At 43.2% G+C, this 22,310-nt stretch overlaps 1 protein-coding gene across 5 annotated transcripts in view; it reads left to right on the top strand.

Annotated features, from left to right (window-relative positions):
* Nucleotides 1-17,304: 17,304 nt before the first annotated feature.
* nfixb (nuclear factor I/Xb) overlaps nt 17,305-22,310 on the top strand; it is a 221,532-nt gene continuing 216,526 nt past the window's right edge. For 2 of the 5 annotated variants that reach the window (XM_049561072.1, XM_049561064.1), the window contains exon 1: nt 17,305-17,917. In XM_049561072.1, the coding sequence (XP_049417029.1) occupies nt 17,915-17,917 (3 nt within the window). In that variant the 5' untranslated portion in view covers nt 17,305-17,914. The remainder of the gene's footprint in view (nt 17,918-22,310) is intronic. The other 3 variants (XM_049561066.1, XM_049561076.1, XM_049561078.1) reach the window with 3 other exon arrangements.

Below are 22,310 nucleotides of genomic sequence, written 5' to 3'. Positions count from 1 at the left end.
ATCGTTTGTTTAGTTGGAGTACAGAAAATGTATCTTACTCTTATCTGGCTGAATATTTAGCCGATTTTGACATTGTGAAAAAGTCGAGATATTTCAGAACGAGACTTCTCCTTGAGCGAGACTTGTACACAAAACAGACCAGATCGAGTTGTCTCTGTAAGGATCCTTTTTATGGCGCTCTAAGGCTCCTTTGATTATAATCTTCGTCTGTCAGTGGCAAAACAAACACTTGTAATAGCCGTACATGGATGGTGTGAACATACCCTGAGTGGTTACATCGCAGCCGGTTTTGCGGCTGTCAGCTGCAGCACTCTCATTCAACACTGGACCAGTTTCAGAACTTGCTGTTCCCATCAGTCGCTAGGACACAAAAACATGTGCAAACAGGGTCCAGGTTGAAAAAAACACCGGAGTTCCCCTTCAACTGTGAAAAGCGACTGCTGTAGCTGCCGTCTTCTTTTGACCTTCAGCTTTTCAGTGACACAAACATCCACAGTTTGGATCAGATCAGAGAGCTAATTTATTCCAGATTCCACATATTGACAACATCAATCACTCCCATCTCTTGGTAGCAGTCGCTTTATTATTTCTCCTCATGTGGCGTTTGGTGTTGATCACAGAGGCGTCTCGAGGCCTGACACAGTTTGTAAACCCGAGGGTTCCTCTCAGCGCCAGCCTGCTGCGCTCGCTGCTATGTAGGGCAGAGCTGGACCCTCTGCCGGGGTGGGGATGAGGCGGAGGAGGGGGGTGACAGAGATGGGGAGGGAGAGGGGGAGTAACGGAGGGATGGCAGCCAGCACTGGGGCCCCATGCAGGGATGCAGGAGATGGAGAGCAGGGGGGAGGGGTGGCGGGGTTACAGGGTGCTACAGGGGGCAGAGAGAGGGGCACAGGCTGGGCACGGCTGGCAAAGGAGCAGTCGCTCCGTCTGTGGACACGCAGCGTCTCAGCTCGGCGATACACAAAGCCGGGGGGAGGTCGGGCAGGTTTCACTGGGATTATTATCAGCAGACTTTTAATGTCTACAGATACAGCTCATTAGATTCCTAAAATTTCTTATTTTTTATTTCTTTTTTTCCAGTTTTGCTCCTGATAAAATAAGTGAGTTTGTTCTGAGACAAAGATGCAGTGGGAGGTAACCCTGTTTCATCAGGCCGTAGATACAACAACCAGTCATCAGAATAAATGGTTTGCATTTTATGTTTCTGCAGAATCATTATATTTCTACATTATTATGTAGTGGATACTTTCAGTTGAGCAACACTGTGGTTAACGTGGTTATGTTTGAGCACCGAAAATATGGTTATAGTTCAGAAAAGATCATGTTTTGGCTTAAAATACCTGCTTTTGGGACACAAACAGTGATGTCTTGGTATAAAGGACATAAATGTATCTGTGGTTTGCAGAAACATACAACGCCAGCATTTTCTTCCAGCATCTGGGCTGCTACATTTTTAAGGTTGCCATAAAAATAAACGGATTTAAATGGGGTCCTCCAGCAATTCAGCATTTACTGACTCATTAAATTTAGTGACTTATAAGAGTACAGGGGCCAGTTGCACCAACACATCCTCACTGTGACCTCGTCATGGACTTTCCACGTCCACATATGACGTCCAAGGTACCCTGGGTGTGTTGGTTGTTGATGTTCTGTTTTCACAGGACATGTACAGTTTGCATACAGTCAACAACAACAAACACACGTGGTTTTGTTTACGACAAAAGAGCAGAGTTTGGTTTTACAATCTCACGGGCATGAACACTGCTCCTCCGGGTGAACGTCGGTGTTGTTGGACCCGTCCACCGCTCCTCCTGTCCGTCCCACTTGGACTTCGTTACCTTAACTTTTGTTCTCGTCCCGCTGCATTTCTCCCTGACATGGCCATTAAACTATAACAGTAACCAGCCGCATATCACACCGATGTTAAAGGCTGGCTTTTATCATCAGTGTCTGACGCTGCAAGTCACGGCCCAAACCCTGGATTTTGACAACTTTGGAGTGAGACTGGGTTGGTTGCACAAAGCACCATAAGTTAAGATTGTCCTTAAAGTCCGAGTTAAGGTGTCCTTGAAAGAAATCGGTTGCACAAAACATCATCTCAAGTCTTTACTTAAGGATTTTAGTTTTTCTCTTTACCGTGGTCTCATACTTAAGGAATTGTTTGAAGAACCTTAGTAACTAAAGTAAGGACAGAAACATGAAGTACCGCTGACTCCATCGTAACATGGGTGAGTTTATGGAGATAAATGAGAAAAATTACTGTTACCTGTCTTTATGTCTCAGTCAAAGCCGCACCCTCCCCCATGATCAAACCCCCCCAGGCTCCAGTCCCTCACATGAAGCTGGTTCTCCGTTCTTGAATTGGACGTCTCTTTGACTGGATGGTGAAAACATTCAATCACTGCCAGGTTAGGAAACATGTTAGCATGCTCCTTCCACCACCATCAAACCTCCAAAGGATCCCAACTCCATGTAGGCTGCCACCCCATCCTCGGGCTGCAAAGTTTCATGGCTGGAGTCCTCCACATCGGTGACCAATGTGACCACGGGGTCAAAGGTTACAGTGGTGTCACTGACTTTCAAAGTAAAAGGACCTGTAGCTTGATAATAGTGATTTAGATGTTAGAATATTACACATATACTGCACAGCTTTTTTACTTTTACTTTGAAAAATGAGAAATATGTTTTTGTTCTCACCTGCTGCCTGCCTGCGTGGAGTTCATTTTTCACATGTGCCTGTACCATGAATATATATATATATATATATTTTATTTTTTTTTTACCCAGACCACTGTTCGAGATCAACTCACAGCTAAACCGGTTGTTGTTTAGTGAGTTGTCACAATATCTCCAGCTGCTTTTTAGCCATCAAACATAAATGTTTTCTACTGAGCTGTCGCTGTGTTTCCAGTGGCCATAATACCACGAAAAGCAGTTGTTTTTTACCAAGATATCCCTGCGTTTCCTACCTGTATAGTGCCATTGCCAAGTGGTTGGCATTTAGCGAGTCGTTGCTGTGTCTCCAATAGATTTGTCGGCACCAAATGTAGGAGTTTTGTAGCGACACCTTGATGTCCAGTGGGCATAATGCCACGAAAAGCGATCGTTTTTTACCTAGACATCGCTGCGTTTCCTGCTGAGGTAGTGCCACCAAAACTGGGTATTTTAAGCCAAATCCTATTTTTTTTCCCCTTACCACAACTAAGCGTTTTTGTGCCTTAACCTAACCACACATTAACAACAGTGTTGTTGAAGCATGAAATTTGAAAGTATTCACTAAGTAACATATCACTGGTTTGCAGAAACATACAATGCTGACATTTTCCCTGGGGATTGGGTTGTGACATCAGTATGACATTGTCAGGGTCATTTTTCCAGACGTTAGACAGCTCCTCCGGAGTCACAGAAGACGTTATACATTTTTACAGGGTGAGTAACACTCCTCCTGATATGTAAGCTCAACTTCAGGGGTTAAATTGGTGGAGTGTACCTTTAACTTACAGCTCCTGACACTGAATGTGAATCAGTTTTTTTTCTTCTTAAAAATAGCTCATATTTTGTCGTTGTATTGGTGGATCATTTCCTCACTCTGATCAGTATAAAGCATACCCACCTTTAGTTAATCTCCCTCTGTGTTGACCGCTTGTCTTCGGTCTCACAGTGTGAGCAGCTCAACTAAATTTTCACCCACTGAGTAAATTCTCAGATTGTTCCATTTGAAGGATTTTAACTGCTCTGATGAGATGACAGTGTTTCACAAGAAGAAAAAAAAGACAAACCTCAGAAAGAAATGTTTTTGTGTAACAGATGTTTTTCCTTGGTCCCTGTAATCATGTTGTGAGCAGAGCTGCAGCCGCTGAGGACGGCGTGGTCATGTCCTCGGTCGTATTTCTGGGAATGTGGAGAGTTCAGAGATGAAGAGGGAGTGTGTATTTTGTGATAACACACACGTTACACACGCTGGATTTTTAAAGCTGATTCTGATGTGTTTATAGTGGAAATATCTGAAAATGTAGGCACAGAAAAATCTGCTTGGCAGTTTGAAGAAAAATTCGGAGCAGTATAAAATGTTTGAGCCGCTTCAGCACATATTAATATTTGGTGAGAATTTCTGTGTTGATATGACGAATCATCTGAGTAAAACCATTTCTGTATATTTTTAATAGAGCATAGTAGAGAACCGTACTAAAGTTATGTTTATATTTATTTATCTGTTAAAATACAGGCACGAGTTATTTACGCCATGACAAAAACCTTGTGGACAACATCGTGGGTAAAAGACGACGTGAAGTTCACGTTGTTTTGGTTCATAATACGTTTTTGACCGTGTTCTGCAGGGTAGGAACAGGATTACGTTGAGAATATATAGAAATCGAGTCAGTAGAGGACTGTGCAAGATGTCATTTGGAAGCACTTGGCCTGCTGCTTTGTTTCCTTTTTGTATTCTCAATAAATCTCATTTAGCTTTTTTAGCCTTTAGCTTTTTCCCTGCAAGGAACAGAAACACGAGTCAAAAAAGAAAAAATAAAACCCTGCTGTTAAATTATTAATTAGAATAAGTATTTTTTTAATACCCTGAAAATTGTTTTGAAAATTGGTTGGTAGTTTGTCAAAAGTTTCTTGTGCAGGTTGAACCCTGTTTTGAACTCATTGACCTCCATTTTTCTAAATGCTCGGGGACGACACCTCCTGTGAGCGCTCACATTTATCTCGAGGACAAAGACTTCTTATGTTTGAACACAAGCATTAAAGTCAGGTGTGATGTACGTCCATCGTGTTGTCGTTGCCGCTGTCTCCTCACAGGTTTTTGTCTGTTATCTTCAGATGCCCCCTCCTCCCTCCGTCTCTGTCTCACTCTCCCATCTTTTTTCAATCTGTCTCCCTCTCTGTCCCCAGACAGACCCTCCCATCGGTGCCCATTTCCCTCCGTCTGGCTCGTCCCCTTCCTTTTCACCCAGATGACCCCGCCACCGCCCCGTTCCTTCTGTCTGTCTGGCTCTGCTTTGCCCAGATGCCCCCCAACCACTGCCCGCTCCATACCGTCCTCACCCCGTCTCTACATATATCTGTCTCCTCTCTCTGTCCGTCCCCTCCTCTGTCTCCATACCTCTGTCCTCTTTATCTGTCTCTAACAGCGTCTCTCGCTCGCTTCTCCCTCGGTCTCTCTTTTCCTCGTATGCTCCCGCTGCACAGATGCCTGGCTTGGTTTGCAACAGCTGTCTCGCCATGTGCCACTACCAAGTGTTGCCTTCGACTGCAGGGCCGAGTTGGGGGGAGGTGGGTGGTGGGTGGTGGTTTGGGGGTGGAGGGCGCAGAGTGGATTAGTCATGAATATTCATGTTCCCTTGTATGTCGTACCAAACAGAAAATGGCACCACAGAGGAGACTCCACCCATCGTGAAAAAAAGGGGGGAGGTTGGGTGAGGAAGGAAGGGAAGGAGGAAACAGGGAGGAGGAAGGATAGGGAGAGTGATGGAAGAGTATGGGAAATGGAGGCAGACGGAGGGAGGGGAGGGGAGGGGGAGCAGACTGAATGGCAGGGATCCATAAAATGATACCCCCCCCCCTTCTGAGGTGTGAAAGAGGGAGTGCGAGGAGAGGCGGGCAAAGGGAGGAAGTGGTAGAGGAAAAAAGGGGAGCGGTGAAATTTAGGAAACGAGATGGGGACATTTTGTACTTTGAAACGTTTGGTTGAAATCTCACACTGGAATTTAAAGTCTCTAAAAACACTAGAGAGATGCAGAACAATGACTGAGACTACATCCACAGTAATGTGTTTAAAAATAACAATTTCTACATTGAAGCGTAGTGTCCACAATATTTCAAAGTCTTCAAAGCCCTCAAACAGAGACTTTTCAAAACGCTGTGGACTCTGTTTTAATTTAAAAAGCCCTGGGTTGCATTTTAGTCTGGACTGACGGAAACGACAACGTAGAGACCCATATTCAGTTCCTGATTGGGTCGTATCAACTCCCAATTCTCCATGTTTTCCGCCACCTTTCAGCAACAGTTTCACCTCGTCGTCGGTCCAAGCAAAGGAATCTCTGAGGTCTCATTTATGAATATTGCTTACGCACAAAACGAGGCCTGAAAGAGGCGTACGCCACTTCCCGCGCAAAATTTGTAATCCATAAAAAATCAGACAGATGGGAGAAACTTTGACCCGTGCTTACGAACATTTTGGAGACGGGAAATTTGCAATGCAGATGGTGACGTGGAAGCGTGGAATATTTTTTGCCGCATGCTATTTTTGGCTTTTGTCCGTACATGGATCCTACACACTGTTTTATAAATGAGACCCCTGGTTTTACTTTTCGCCATCTTCGTAGTATTTTCTGCAACTAAGCAACGTATCCTCATGATATCCAACACGTAAGTGCCCCCACAGTGCTGTTATGTGTTTAATGTAAAGTTACATAGGTTAAGTTTAGGACGAGAAACATGGTGATGATACCTTAAAATAACCAAAGTTCACACGGCTCTGACCATCGCTTGCTCAGTGACTTCTGGCGTAAGACACTCACAGAAAAAAGCCGTCCTTTCACGTTGGCATGATACGTGGCTGGTCACTGTTTAACGGTGCCTGGTGGGGTCAACAATGAAAGTTAAGGCGGCCGAAGTCCGAGTAGGGCAGGTGGGAGGGGTGGTGGATGGGTCCAACAACCACGGACTTTCATCCAGAAGGCTGGTGTTTGTTTCCCGTATGAATGGGTGAATTCCTAAACCCAACCACATGCATGTGTTGGCTGAACGCAACCATGTGCGTTGATGTGTTGTTGAAAGAAAAAAACGTCAGGTCACTGTGTTGTACTGATGTAGTGCTTTTATTTTGAAAGAGACTGTATGTAAACTGTACATTTCCTGTGAAAACAGAAGTGTATTTTGAAAACAGACAATGCATGTAACAGGCTGAAGTTGACACGGCGTCCCAGAACGTCAACAACCAACACACCCAGGGTACCTTGGACGTCACATGTGGACGTGGAAAGTCCATGACCAAACGACGTCCATGGAGAGGCTGGAGTGAGAAGTGTCAGTGTTTCTAAAGTGACGTAGTCCTGATGACATTATATGAGCTGAGTTTTTTGTCTGGAGGTGGAGGGGATGGTGGATTGAAAGCTGAAAGTCATGTGAAACGACTGCCAAGCTGCAGACTTCTATTCAAGACCAACAAACAACTAAACCGGTAGTTTTTTAGCAGGACGTTGCTGTGTTTCCAGCCAGGATTGTGCCCCCAAACTCAGGTGTGTTAAGCCAAAACCTGATCTTTCCATCACTCTAACCAACTGGTTTTTGTGCCTAAAGCTAACCACAGTGTTGTTGAAATGTAAACCATGAATATGTTACATATGCTCATTGTCATGTAGCAGATACATTGGAACTTTCTGTTCCTGTGGTTAATGTGTGGTCAGGTTTAGGCACAAACACTACTTGGCTATGGTTAGGAAGACACTGGCATCAAATGTGGTTTGGACCACAACCACTGCTGCAAGCACAGCAATGTCTCGGTAGAGAACAACCGTTTGTTGTTGCACAATCCTCGATGGAAACACAGAAGAAAGCAAATGGTTTTGTTGTCTGTTGGTCTTAAACGGTGGTGTGCAGCTTGGCAAGTGTCTCAACGGCATCCATTCCCCCTCCACCTGCTGATGAGAAAGTCAGCTCATAGACGGCGTCACTTTAGGAATGTTTCGTCCAACAGGAGTTTCCAGGGCTGGTACCTGCGGTTATTCCACAGGCTAGTTAATAACATGTCGGGCAGGAAATCCAAAGTGTGGGATCATTTTGAGAAGGTGAAGGACGAACCCAAGGTGATATGTAAACTCATCTTCATTGGTCGACTACAAACATGACGTATCATCTGAAACATGGACTAGTCCACTGATGGACCCTGATGAGGACTGTTGGTTGGCTAGGAACATTCTCAGTCGGGGGCAGGTCTAGAAATGTTCATATGATTTGTATGAAGTGTGCAAATCTAACATATCTGTGGTTGCATTTCCCTATGGCGACTGGGCTTAGACAATCCCCAAACTCACTTGGATTCATCCTCTTGGGATCATGAATGTCCAAAATTTCATGGCAGTCCATCTAGTAGTTGTTGAGATATTTCAGTCTGGACCAAAGACGGACGGACGGACAGACAGAGCCATCATCCCCAGAGCTGCGCCGCAAGCACGGCTAAAAATGACCAAAGACAGAGACACAAAGACAAGTGCAGACACACACTGCAGATCTGAGAAAGCAATAACTGGAGGTGTGAGAAATGATACACACTGAGCGGAGTGAATGCATGAATGATGAAGTGTGACTTTGGGGAGATCCTGGATGAGCGGAGGATGAAGAGCAGGAACAAGAGAGGCACGGATATGCAGGGAGAAAGACGGGGAATGAGGAGATAGCAGATAGGAGATAGACAGCAGGGGTGAGGGGCAGCAGATCTGAGCGGACCGAAGCTCTGGTGGCTCTCCGTCTCTCTTTCATGGAGAGCCAGGAAAAGAGATTATAGCAGCCCGCTTTTCTCCTATGGGGTGGGAGAGGAGGGGGGTGGTGGTGGTGGTGGTGGTGGGGGGGGGGGGGACCATACTCTTCCCTTTACCACCTCCCACTCGTTTCCCTCCCCCCTGCAGACGATGACACTCTCTGGTAGTACCGGCTGGACCCAAACCAGAACAAATCATATCGCTGAGCTCCACTCTGCCGGGGAGGAGTGTGTGCTCCAAACAAATGCTGCAATTTGATATAGATTTTTTTGAAAGTTTGGAGCTTTGTAATGCATCACAACCAGTTTGCTTTTTGAAGGAGAGCTGCGCGGTTTTACAGCTCAACACTCGACCCCGCTCGCTGCCTCCTTTTACTTCCTGGGTGCTTCTGAAGAGCTGCGATTCGCTGAGGGAACTCGAGGATGTTCATGTGTGTGTCATCCTTCCAAGCGCTTATACTGCACTTGAGCAAACACCTTTCTCACACTCACCACCCAGCCACCACTGCACACACACACACACACAAACACACATACACCAGTCCACAATAATACACCCCGGCTCTCTCTTCTTTTCTCATAAACACAACACATACAAACAGCGAGTTAATCAGACCTATAAACCCTCCTTGCTGGTAGAAGATAAGCGCTGTGCTGGTAGCCCTGCCCTCCTGAGAGCAGCACTCCTCTAGCGGTGCCGTGGAGCCGCCTGATAAGGCAGGGGAGTGTGGGATACCCTCAGAGATCCACACACACACACACACACACACACACACACAGAGCTCAGCATCAGTTAGCCAGGTCTTCTGCAGAGCCAATCAGCAGCTCGCAGGGCCCGAGGCTCCACCAATCATCCTGCTCCATCAGGTGTTGTTGATCTCAGCGCTCAGCCTGCAGGTGGATGTGTCTGCATGTGTGTGTGCAGCAGCTAATACAACTGGGTGCATGTGAGGAAACGTGCGAGATCTATTTTCTGCCCGGTGATAAAATAAAATCTGGTTTCCTCGTCACCACGACCAAATTTAGAAAGCCATTGTTCCTCCTGCCTATAAGATCTGTTATCAAACACCCAATCAATCAAAAAAAACTTTGTTCTCCAGCCAGTAAACACTTTTATATTTGAAGTGAGTGACTTTAAATCTAAATCCTGCTTAACAGCGTCTCGATACCTTGATGTACAAACGCACTTTCTCAGGGGTCTTTTGGTAATTAAGCACCGCTGCTAATTAAGCTTCAACCTGTATTTCAAAGACCCGCCGGGATTCAGTTACCTTCTCAGATGAATCAGTCTATATGCTGTGAGATATGGAAATAACACTGCGTTTCAACATCACAAGTTATTTGAAAAGTTGCAAAGGAATCTATAGAAGGATCCATTTTAGTATCAAAGGCTCAAACTGTCTCCAGAGCTCTGGAAAAAAGATTTGAACAGAGTGAGATAAATTTATAATTAACTGTATCACCGATCAAACAAGCACAGAACTTATATAGTTAATTATATTAATGTTCAGGTTTAACACAATGTAACTGCAGAATGGTCAAATTCTGCTCTTAGCTTTTAACATCTTTGTTCAAATGTGGCAGCTCCTGTTTGATTATTTCTTTGTCCTTTATTTTCTTAAAGCTCTGCACACACACACACACACACACACACACACACACACACACACACACACACACACACACACACACACACACACACACACTCTCACTTTCTCCAGACTTTGATCGACTGACTTGTCTTTGTGTTCCTCAGCACTTCAGCGTGGGTGCAGTGACAGGCGCAGACTTCAGGGGGAAACATAAAAGTAGCAAAGGACTTTTATTCTGATTAAATCAAAGACATTTTCACCATGAATTAATGCAGAAAAACTCACAAACAGATGCATAAAAAAAATCAGTGTTTGATGCTTATAATTTCCTGGTGAAGGACCCCAAACACACCATGTCATTACCAATGTGTCCCCTCGAATATTGAAATGTTGGAGCTTTATTTTCAGTGCTGAAATATAACTAAGGACATTTTTATGAAGTGCTGCACTTGTTTATAGTTTTGAGGTCCTTGTACTTTACTTATTTGTTTCCATTTTGAGCTACTTTACACTTTTCACTGCCCTACGTTTATCCTGACAGCTGCACTTACACTGAAACTTAACAATTTTTGATGCAGAATATGCAGCCAGCCATAAAATATGTGTTGTTACTGATTAAACTACTCACACAGTTAAATAGATATAAAGATAATTCTCCACCTCCAACCAAAGAACACTCAAATGCACCGTTATTATTAATCTTTTGTTTGTTTGTTTACAAATGTCCAAAAAATACAAATTAGTACATAAACAACAGGGATGTGATGAAGAGCAGTCTGATCAGGGCTTCTTAAGGGTTAATCCATAAGATAATGTACCTTATCTCAGCACTGTGCTTCTGTAGTGATGTGAACGTACAGCAGGACTTTGTTTTCAGTACAATTAAATTTAAATTTTATTTATCTATTCACTCAATTCTGAACAAACGGACAGTATTGTTACTTTAACGCAGCACGTCCACAGACACCTGGCGGCTCCGCACTCTTATATCTGTAATAATAATTCAGCCACAGCAGCGTAACAACTGGACACCAAATATTTACAGGACAGCAGACATGTTACAAACTAAACAGCCGGATCATGACCTCTTAAAGCTTCCATCGCTGACCTGAGCTAACATGTTCATATGACACAATGTTCAACACAGATTCAGTCCATTTTTCAAATTCTGGAGCTGATGTGCATTATCCAGAATTTAATACATTCTGTAATTCTGTTTGGTGCCTATAAGCAGTGGTGTAGTGGAGGGTATACTCAGGTGTACCCACTGCTTTTTTCTATCCAGTGACAGTATACCCACCTATCAGCTAAACAGCCACTGTAATATATAGGAGAGTATGCCCACTTCCTCATCAGTAACCTACCTACACCACTGCCTATAAGGCACAGCCTCTGTGATGTAGGCACCGTCGCAGCGCCTCCCTGTGTGATCCACAACTGTTCTCCTAAATGTGTTAATCAGTTTACGTTCCCAGATTACATGTAAAACTGTTCCTGCTTCTGTTTCTGACATTTCCAACAGAGATTATCACCCAGCAGACCCATCCTGTGGAGTTCAGACGGAGTAAAGTAAAACCTATGAATTCATTTACACTGAGTTGTCCTTTTATTTGATTTACCTGTTTCCATTCTGAGCCACTTTTTACTGCACAACATTTATCAGACAGTTTTAATAACTTTGAAAACTATGATTTTATAAAACATGCAGCCAGCCATGAAAAATGACATGTTACTGATTAATCTGTCCATACAGTTAGAATGATCTCCACCTGGAACAGATGAAACTAAAATGCACTTTAATGCACCGTTACTAATAATTTGTTTGTTTGTTTGTTTACATGTGTCCAAAAAATGCCAAGTAGATTAAATTATTAGATTCAATAATAATGAAAAATATCACAAATGAACCTTGTGTCACATCTCAGCATGAGACTCACAGGAACTCATTAGGCACATTTTTTATTAACTGCTGCACTTTTCTTTCATTCTTTCACTTGTACTTTATGTGTTTCCATTGTGAGCCACTTTTTACTCCTCAGCATTTATCACACCGTGTTAAACTATAATTTCACACACAGAACATGCAGCCAGACATAAAAAAACGTTATTACTCGTTTTTTGTTTATTTAAGTGTCAAAAAATGAGTGCATAAACAACAGGAATATGATGGATAGGTGCCTCAGAGGGACCTGATCATTGCTCCTCCTTATCTTTGTATCTCAGCAGGGTACTTTTGTGGTATGTGAACTTACAACAGCACTTTATTTTCAGTGGTGAAATATAACGACAAACATTTTTATGAAGCTCTGCACTTGTCTAATTTTGAAGCACTTGTACTTTATTTACATTTTTCACTGCCCTGCATTTATTTCACGGCTGCAGTTACACTGACAATTGAGATTTGACTCACGTAATATGGAGCCAGACATAAATTGTTGTTTTTGATTAAACTAATTAAACAGAGAATAAGAGAGTGCACATTAATGCACCGTTATTAATAATCTTTTGTTTGTTTGTTTACACGTGTCCATAAAGTGAAAAAGGAGACGGACCTGACTGAGGTTTCTCCAGATTTTAATCCATTAGATGATAATGAAAAATATCACAAATGAACCTTGTGTCACATCTCAGCATGAGAACTTATTAGGCACATTTTTTATTAACTACTGCACTTTTTATTGCCCGACATAACTTTGTTCTCATGTGCACTGCTGACTGTGTGGATTTAAATGTAAGCAAAGTCTATCTATCAATCAGACAGTTTTAGTAACTTTGAAAACTGTGATTTTACACACAGAACACGCAGCTAGCCTTAAAAAACAACATGTTGTTATTGATTAATCTGCTCATAAAGTTAAATAGATCTCCACCTTCAACTGAAAAACACTAAAATCCACTTTAATGCACTGTTATTTTTAATCATTTGTTTGTTTACACATGTCCTAAAAATATAAATTAGTACATAAACAACAGGGGTGTGATGAAGAGGGGTCCGATCAGGGTTAATCCATAAGATAATAAAGAAAAATATTACAAATGGGTACTTGTGTAGTCATGGAAACTCACAGTAGGACCTTATTTTCAGTGCTGAAATATAACTAAGAACATTTTTTATTTTAAGTGCTGCACTAGTCGACAATTTTGAGGTACTTGTAATTTATTTACGTGTTTCCATTTTGAGCTGCTTTACACTTTTCACTGCCCTACATTTATCTGACAGCTGCACTTACACTGAATATTACAGTTTCACAAACAGAATATGCAGCCAGCCATAAAAAAAAACTACATTACAACTAATTAAAATGATCTCCACCTCAAACAGAGAACATTAACATGCACTGCAAATGCAAAGGTTTTTTCCTCGTCCACCGTGAGGGTCCGAGGACAGAGACATGTCGTATGCTGCAAAGCCTCTGAGACAAATTATGATCTGTGATATCGGTCTTTATAGATAAAACTGAAATGATTATTGAAGCTTTGTGATCGGGACAGAATTAACTTTAACTTGAACTATAACTATTGTCGCCTTCACCCATGAAATGTGCCATATTTAAAATGTGCCTAAGAGTCAATCTGCTGCCTGAAGAGTTTTACTTTTGATTCTACATGAAGCTCATCTTGCTGCTAATATTTGGGTATTTTTTAATGAAGTAAAATTATTTCTCAGAATCTGAAATCTGCTATTGCTGAGCAACTTTGCACTCACAAGGAATTTGGTGGTTTGCTGCACGGAAATAAACTCAGTGCAAAAATATAAAGACATTACACAAAATATAATATTAAGAAAAGTTATAATAGAATATGTAAAAAATATATGAAGTGAACAGTTGTGCAAACTATTATCCAGGGGGAGTATTTTTGCCTCTTTTAAAACCTCAACTCTTTCCCCACCACTTCTCATTTTACTTACTTTATCTATATTTTCTCACTTGATTTTTATCCTTTTAATTATTGTTCTAACAGTGTGGCATATCAGGAGCATGCAGAGTCTCCCCTCACAGTTTATGGAAACTTTATGCACCTGATGGTTTCTCTTGTTTGCTGCTGGTGCTGAATTTACATCATCTTTACACCTTGATTCAGTATCTTCTAATCTGACTGGTGATTTTCTCCAACCTGTCACTGATGTCTAAACTCCATGTGAGGGTCTCAGCAGCTCCTTGCTCTCAGTCAGTGAGTGCAGGCCTGCAGCAGCAGCAGCAGCAGCCACACGGCTCCAGCCCGCCTCAAACCACCGTGGCACCTCTTGGAAGTTGGCGCAGGTCAAATGCGTCTTAATTCAAACCAAAAAGAAACGAGAGAATGGCCGCGAGTCGGGCCGGTTCCACTGGCCGTGCCAAGGTCAGCATTCCTCGACACGCCGTTGCCTAGTGGAACTTTTGTTTCACAGTCTGTGTAAACCTCCAGGGAGAGACGGTATATAGGAGAGACCAAAGAAAGGAGTTTGCAAATGAGCGCAAGCTGCTGTTGGGGCGAATATAGGCTGCACGGGCGCACAGACGGTATGGAGAGGTATAGACAGCCAGCACATTTCAGCCTGCAGGAAAGTCCTCAGCGAGGTTTGTAGATTTAGACTGAAAAACGTGGAGATGTTAATGACATCAGAGCAGTGGCTGGTCAGTTTGTCCCTGTTACAGGCGGCAGGAGCGGGTTTAGAGGATTTGCAGATGCTGTTTTGACGCATGGCCTCGCTCAGGGTCACTGATGTGACACCTTGATCTTTACTCTATTAAATGTGTCTGTAGATTGTTGGTGCGTTCAGAGCATCACAGCCAAATGCTCATAAATAAATCACAATGAATCAAACTTTAATTGATTTCCAAAATATTTTTTTCCAGCTAAAATAAACGGATATGAAAACTCCGAGCATTTAAACGCCTCTAAGCAGATTTAATACAAAGCAGTGATGCGTTCAGGTGCTCAACAAAGAAGAAGTTCAAAGAAAAAGAGGCAGAAATGTTGAGGTCAGACATCAGGTCACGACCCGAATAAAACGAAGCAACTGTCCGAGAAACTCTGCATCATAAATATGAGATATTTATTTATATTACACACAATTTAATTCACATTTTCAACCTTTATTTTGCACCATGCAGCATCACCCAGCCTGCGTCTTTAACCCGAGATCACACTGCTGTTAAAAGACGAAATAATATAAAACAAGAATGTGGCGTTCACGCGCTCATTTCCAAAAAAATCAGGCGCACTTTATCGTGTGACTGTGACGCTGCAGGCCCAGAGACAGTTTGTGGAAAAACAGAGTTTCAGAGTTTGTCTGTGCTGCAGGCCGCTCACACCAGGAGGCCACACACACTCACACACACTCACATCCAGCTGCTTCAATAATTTATCAGAAGGGTTTGAAAATGATCCACGACTGAAATATGGCAGAATTTTTAGCTTTAAATTTCCTGTCTGATAATTAGAAATATAATAAAATAAATCAGATCCGTCCTGATGCTTCTGCAGCCTTTTTACACATTTTAAAATCCTCCCAAAAAAAGCCTCTGACATCATTTCATTTCTGCCCACTGCCACACAGACTAATTCTGCTCAGCGTGTTTCAAATACAAATAAAATACCTGAGGCCTCAACTGGTTAATTGTCGTGTAATTGTTTGTTTGTTAATCATTATTATGTGTTTAAAATCGTTTAAAACTATGAAGAGTCGCATATTTTGTTGTGTTGGTATTTATTTTAAATGAACTGATGTAGAAAATGTAAAATTAATCTGTAGTTTGTTGTGTTGAATTAAAAGGCTGAAATAAATTTAATTACGCATTAATTCACTCTTAGAATAAGGGTGACATGTAGCTGCTTGTTTGCAGATGTGTTTGTCTGACACTGATAAATTGGATCTCTTGTTATTGACAAAATAATTTAAACTCTTCCTGTCTTGCTTCAACATTTAAAATATATTTTTTTATTCCAAAGTGAATCTAAAAACTGATTTCAGGGCTGAGTTCAGGCGCCATGTTGAGAATGTGCTGCTCTCACTCAGCTGCTTGTCTCTTTAAGGAACAACTCTGACTCCATCCGCTTTTTATTTGTCTGTTTGTAAAGTGATAAAGTTGAACCAATACAGAGTAAATTGGCGGCAGGTGGAATCCATTTTGACAGCGCACATCGTTTTATTGCGTGACGTCCGCAGTTGCGCACTTCCGTGAAGTGCTCCGTTTGCCATAAAAGGTCAAAACGCCACTTTGGTCATTTATTCCTGTGTCCTGAAGGCGTGTCTGCTGAAACTCCATCTGAATATCCGGGAGATGATTTAATATTTGTGGTGAATAAATATAGTTTTGGAGCTGCAGCACCTGTTCTTTATAATAACCGGAGCAGAGTGTGATGTGGCTGATGGGAGCCACCAGGCCCGCAGGTTGGAGACGTGTCTGTGCGTAAAGGTGTCACAGCTCTCTCACATCAGGCTGTTGAAAGCTCTCATATATTTCCCCCCGCAGGCATGACATGTAATAGAGCTGTCCAGTAATTTGCCATGAGATTTAAATCAGCCCTGCATGGCTTCAGCCCGCCTCTTAAAATATAAAATATAAAAAGTAAAATGATGTTTGAGTTTCAGGCTGCTGGAGGTCATATTTTACAAACCGTTTAGCTGACCACACGTGTCTCCTGCTTTCAGGCTGAATATAAAGTTTACAGCTTCCTCTCTTCTTGTGTTTCACACACTCAGAAAAATATTTGGGTTTATCCTAACCTTCCACCGCGGCTGCCTCCCCCACCGCTCCCTAACCTCCGCTCCCTCCCGCCCTCTCCGTCGGCCCCGAGCTGCCCCTACACTTTTGCCGGTGAGAGCTACTAATCCCCTGCGTCCATGGTTTACTCTGAGCCCGTATTTAATTCCTCTAAACCCCCAGCTGCCGCCCTGGTTACTCACTGAACACGACAGACTGTGAGCCGCTCTGGTTATTAATAATTCACCAGCCCTCCGCTCCGCTTCTCCGGCCGCGGCCGCAGGACACCGCACGTCCCCGCCGGTGCGTGCGTGCTGTGTTCTCACTTGTTTCTGTAATTTGGGCAGCTCGGTGTGTCACACAGGCTCTTATCACCTCCGTGCTGTGTGTGCAGCCTATAGGCAGTCCCGGCTGGCCACCAAAAGTCCCGCTACTCTCATCAACTCTGATGCCTCTCATGTTGCGACGTCCGCGCGGCCACATGGCGAGTTCGGTTGCCGCTCTCTCCGCAACTTTCTCCGGACACTGAGGAACAGGTGGGGGTGGGGGGGGAGAGGAAGCACCGAGGAGGAACATTTTCACATCAGCGCAGCCGGAGCATGCACGAGGGGGAAAGCGCGCGGCGTCGTCCCCTCATGCAGGAGCAACAGCTGATTTGGTGAGCGCGTAAGCAGAGAGTGCGAGCTACTTACTGTCGGTGCACAGCCAGACTCCTGCTCTGTCACTCGGGGCTCAGACGGTGACTGTGTCGGTGGCGCAGAGCGCGGCGGCTCGGTGGACATTACGGTACCGGGACAGGCTGGAGAGAGGGACACAGAGCAGCGCGCGCTGACTGACGCTTTTCATGGAAATATCACGAGCTGAGAGCGAACACGAACACCTTGCATGAAGAAGTCGGGAGGCAGAAGACTTGGATTATACAGCTCTGTCCTCCTGTGGACTGAGAGGAGTTGACTGCAAATTACCAACCAAAAAAAAAAATGTTTACCGGGCAGCAGGCCGTGTATTAGGGCTCTTTTGCTTCCGGTATAAGGCCCAGCTGAACAAGAAACCGAGCAGTTTTCTCTCCCACACACTTTTTTTTTTTGGAAGCCGAACTTTTGAGTGGAAAATGGGTCTTTGAGAGTGTTGGCACATTTCCCTACACCACAATGGTACGTGCTATGTAAACCAATAATTTGCTCATTTCTGCAGTCAGCTTTCAGATTCATTGTAGTTGTTCATAGATTTAATGATACACAGAGAGAACTTCAGTGGGCTGAGTTATAATTCCTGTGTGTGTTTCTGTTTACTTGTAATGGGTAACAGTCACCAAACAGTGTGCCAAGTCCTCCCACCTACCTGTGTGTGTGTGCGTGTGTGTGTGTGTGTGTTTTCTGTCACAGTTATTATGGTATTATTTTAAATTAGGAGAGTTTGTCCTGCTGAAATGTTGCGTGCATGTTTAAAGTCATGTTGCTGTTAGGAAAATATAATACACCTTATTTTAATAGTTGCGCGACATGTTGCCAAAATTTATTTCCAACCTTCTGGCCAAATCAGTGTCCAGCCCTCTCAGTTCAGCGCCCGGTGCCCACCGCCTTCTGCCGTTTCATCCACATGGCGAACATGACTCCCCTCATTGCAGCGCTCTCTGATGTGGGCCCGTCTGTGGACTATTTTTAGCCACGTATATGATACGCGTTATCGCATATCCTACATTGTAGCAGCTAATCAAGAGGCGTCATATAAAAGGTTACATGGTGACACGTGAAGAGCCCCCAGAGCTCGAGTCCCACCTCGAGACAAAGTTCAGCAGAGTTTTGGAAACTTGGCTGTAAGAGGATGGAACTTTTTCTTTGCGCCAGCATTCAATTATCTGCCTTTTTGATTTGTGCGTAATTACGCACAGCGGTTTAGACCAGTTCCTTCATTACGCAGGTGATTTATTTGGGCAATTCCGAGAAATCCCGTGACATCACAAAGCGCAAAGTTTGTGCTGACTGACCCGGGAATCTGCTCACTCTTTTATTTCAACATCTGAGATTTTATTTGTGGTTTCCCTTTAATTTGAAGTTCTTTTCACAAGAGAAACTATTATTGTTTCCCGCTTTATCCCTATTTGCCCATAACAGCATATTTGTTTAAATTGGCAAATGCATTCCCTGTGAGGTTGTGAAAACACACATTTGAATTCAGTGCTTGTAGGTTTCAGAATCAGTAATAAGAAGTCTGTTTTATACAGAATTATGATATATAGCTCACACATCCCTGACCCTCAGATAGATCCTGTTTTTGGCACGAAATGAGTCAAGTCAGGCACTAGTTAGGGGAACCTCCCACATACAACCTTGAAGCTGCTTAGATACCAGGAAGGGATCTTATTTGCACATGAATATGGAAGATTATTAGTATGAATAATTATTTGTTTACGAGCATCCTCGCTGACATGGCAGCTGCCCAAGAAGCTCATCAGTAAAAATGATACAGAATTCAGGACAGGCCTCGCATGGGATTATCTCCACTTGTTATTCTCCTACTTATAGCTGCAACTCACCTCTTTTTTTTTAAAGCGAAGGATATAGTGTGAATTTGTGCCAAGTATTTCAGTTGCATGTTAGTTAAGTGAGAATGCACTGGAGGCATCTGTCAATCAGTGTCAGTTAGCTCCCTCCCCGAGGCTGATGCTCCGTCTTTGACACACAAATAAACAGTCTGACTCCACCTCTCTGTGGAGACCATCCCTGACACAACAGGTCAGCGGTGTCCCTCAGGGATGCACGATACCAGTAACAGATAATTACCTACTTCTCTTGGCCAATAAGAAAACAAATAGTTTCACATTTTTGTGTTTTAAACAGAAGTTTATAACCTGTAGTTAATGCACACCTGAGGGTCAGGAAGGCTGAGCTGTGGTGAGCAAACACAAATGATTTAATATTCAGCTCTGACCGAACCAAATGTGACATCACCACTAAACTAGAACTAGAAAGCCTTTAATGTGACTGCACAGGGATACAACCAAATGACTTGTGACACTCGAGTGATGCATTCCAACAAAGAACATAAAAACACAAGACCCAGCACATTCAGAGAGGATAAAAATACAATAAATAAATAAATGTTAAAGTATTTAAAGTGCAGCAGAGAGCTTCGTGGATGGCAGCACGGCAGTAATAAACATTATTTGATTTTTGTTGTATTTAGTGTGCTCATGGCTGCGGGACAGAAACTGTGAGTCTGGTGTCTGTTAACAGAAACAGAAACAAACCACAGTTCTGACTTTTCAAACGGTAATTTATTCTTTTATTTATTTTTTGTAATGTACATCAGAAAACTTCACAAGTGTTTTGCCTGAGAATTCAAATTAAATGCTTTGACATAATCAGATGTGTCAACTTATTACATGTAGTTGAAGTCCCTCAATAAAACAAAAAAGACTGTCAGGGTTCCCACACATTTACACCTATGGATTTTCAAAACTTCTCCACAATTTTTCAGTAATATTTCCCCCCATTTCCATGACTTTATTTAAGGAGTTTAAAATGAGCAGGCCTGTACTGCCATCACATCCTCACTGTGACCTCGTCACGTGTCCACGTTTGGTCATGGACTTTCCACGTCCACGTATGACGTCCAAGGTACCCTGGGTGTGTTGGTTGTTGACGTTCTGGGACGCCGTGTCAACTTCAGCCTGTTACATGCATTGTCTGTTTTCAAAATACACTTCTGTTTTCACAGGAAATGTACAGTTTGCATACATAAACTACACGTTTTCCTACAAAAAGCACCGAAATTTGTACATATCCCACGTATTGTGAAAAGCTGCAATCACGTGACCAATGTGCTGATGGGAGTAACCATTGAAGCAGGCCCGAGCAGTCTTGTAAGGAGGCAGGTTGGGGTGGATGGGTCACAAAAAAGCAAACTTTATCCTGGAGACATGTTTGGAACCATGTGAACTTTGCGTGAACATTTTTAAGGTGTCCCCCTCGTGTTTCTTTTCCTAAACCTCAGTAACTTTACTTTAATTATTTAACTATACGTTAAGCGAGGCTAAGCAGCTTAATTCCAGGTAATAATACTATATGTGATAGGTGTGGCTTCTCACTGGCCAATATACTCATATGTTTTTCTTCAGCCCTTTTTAAACAGGAGTTGTGCAAATTTGCAGGAAAGCCCAATCAGTGTTTTTTCAGCATCGGCAGTATAAAAACAAAATCGGGGAGTGCAGCAAAATGCCGCCTACCTACTTTTGTTTAATTCTCTCAAGTCGGCCCGTCCTTCACCGTCCCCGTCATCTGACGGTTAATGGCCTCTTCGTTTGCGAGGACAAGGAGGGCGCGCAATTCCTTGTCTCCCCAGTTGCTCATCTTTACAGTGTCTGTCAGGTTTGTGTTTCCCTCTTGATACTAGCTGCTCGCTAATTCCTGCTATTAGCTGTTTCCTGTTTATCCACCGCCAGTGGCTCGCACGTGCAGCGTCATCGACAGCTCCTCCCACAAGTCATCAACAGCTCCTCCCGTTGCAGAAGGCCGCCTCAGTCTGTTTAAACTAAAAGGTTCCACCAATATGTCTACCCTACGAGGTGGAAAATTGGGCACCTTGGATCAATTCGCCAATCCGGCTCTGTGCGTCTAAACACTCACAGCTTGCCGGCAAAACGGCCCAACATTCGTCGAAAATCTGGCAGTGTAAAAGGGGCTACTGTCTCAAATTAGCAGAGTTTTGGTCTTCTTTCTTAATTAACTTAAATAAAGTCCTTAATGTCACTCTTGAACCCCTTGGCTACCTTGCACCGGTCAGTTTCTCTAAGAAACACTCAGATGTTGTTGCTTTTGCTTCGCTCATTTCCTGCAGGCATTTTTTGTTACATTGGAAAAGCCTCAAACCTAGGACGTATAGGTTGTCTGTGAATAAGCAAAGTGCTAGTGTCGCTAATTTTACTTGTTCTTTGGACATTCCCACCACCAACTAGCTATGCCCAATGTCTACACATCAGATCGGCACATACAGGAACTTCGCAAACATCACAGTGCCTTTTCTAGTCTGGTAGGTATAACTGCAGCTGGAGCAGCAACGTGACGCTCACAGCTTAACCTACACGTTAGTCCACAATCAGCCCCCTTTGCTCCTTGGCCCAGAATCAGAAGTCCCAATGAAACTGCTAAGTTAGCGATTAGCTATGAGGTGTTTTGTTAAAAGAGAGGTGGGTGAGGTTAGGATAAGGGTAACTGGAAGGGTTACATCTTGTTTCTTATGAAGTGACTCATGTGTTTTATGAATTAGCCGTTTAGTTGCGGATGCAGTTTGCTGGAATTGTGTAACAGCTCAGCTTTGTTGTGTTAGCTCAAGCTAATCAGGTGACGTTGAACTTATTGTTCGTCGGGAAGGCAGCAGCCTTTGGTACAGTCCTTTAGTGCTGCGTCTAACCAGTGTAATGGCAGCAACAGAAAGGAATCAGACCCTCGGCACAATCATGTGGTCTTCCTCTAAAACTGTGAAAATCATTCACACCAGCGACAACATGTTTGGCTCTCTAGTTAGCATGCTGCACTGTCGCTTCTG

Source organism: Epinephelus fuscoguttatus, linkage group LG19, assembly GCF_011397635.1.
Source record: "Epinephelus fuscoguttatus linkage group LG19, E.fuscoguttatus.final_Chr_v1".
Taxonomy (NCBI): Eukaryota; Metazoa; Chordata; class Actinopteri; order Perciformes; family Serranidae; genus Epinephelus; species Epinephelus fuscoguttatus.
This window is presented reverse-complemented; position numbering and strand designations above follow the sequence as displayed.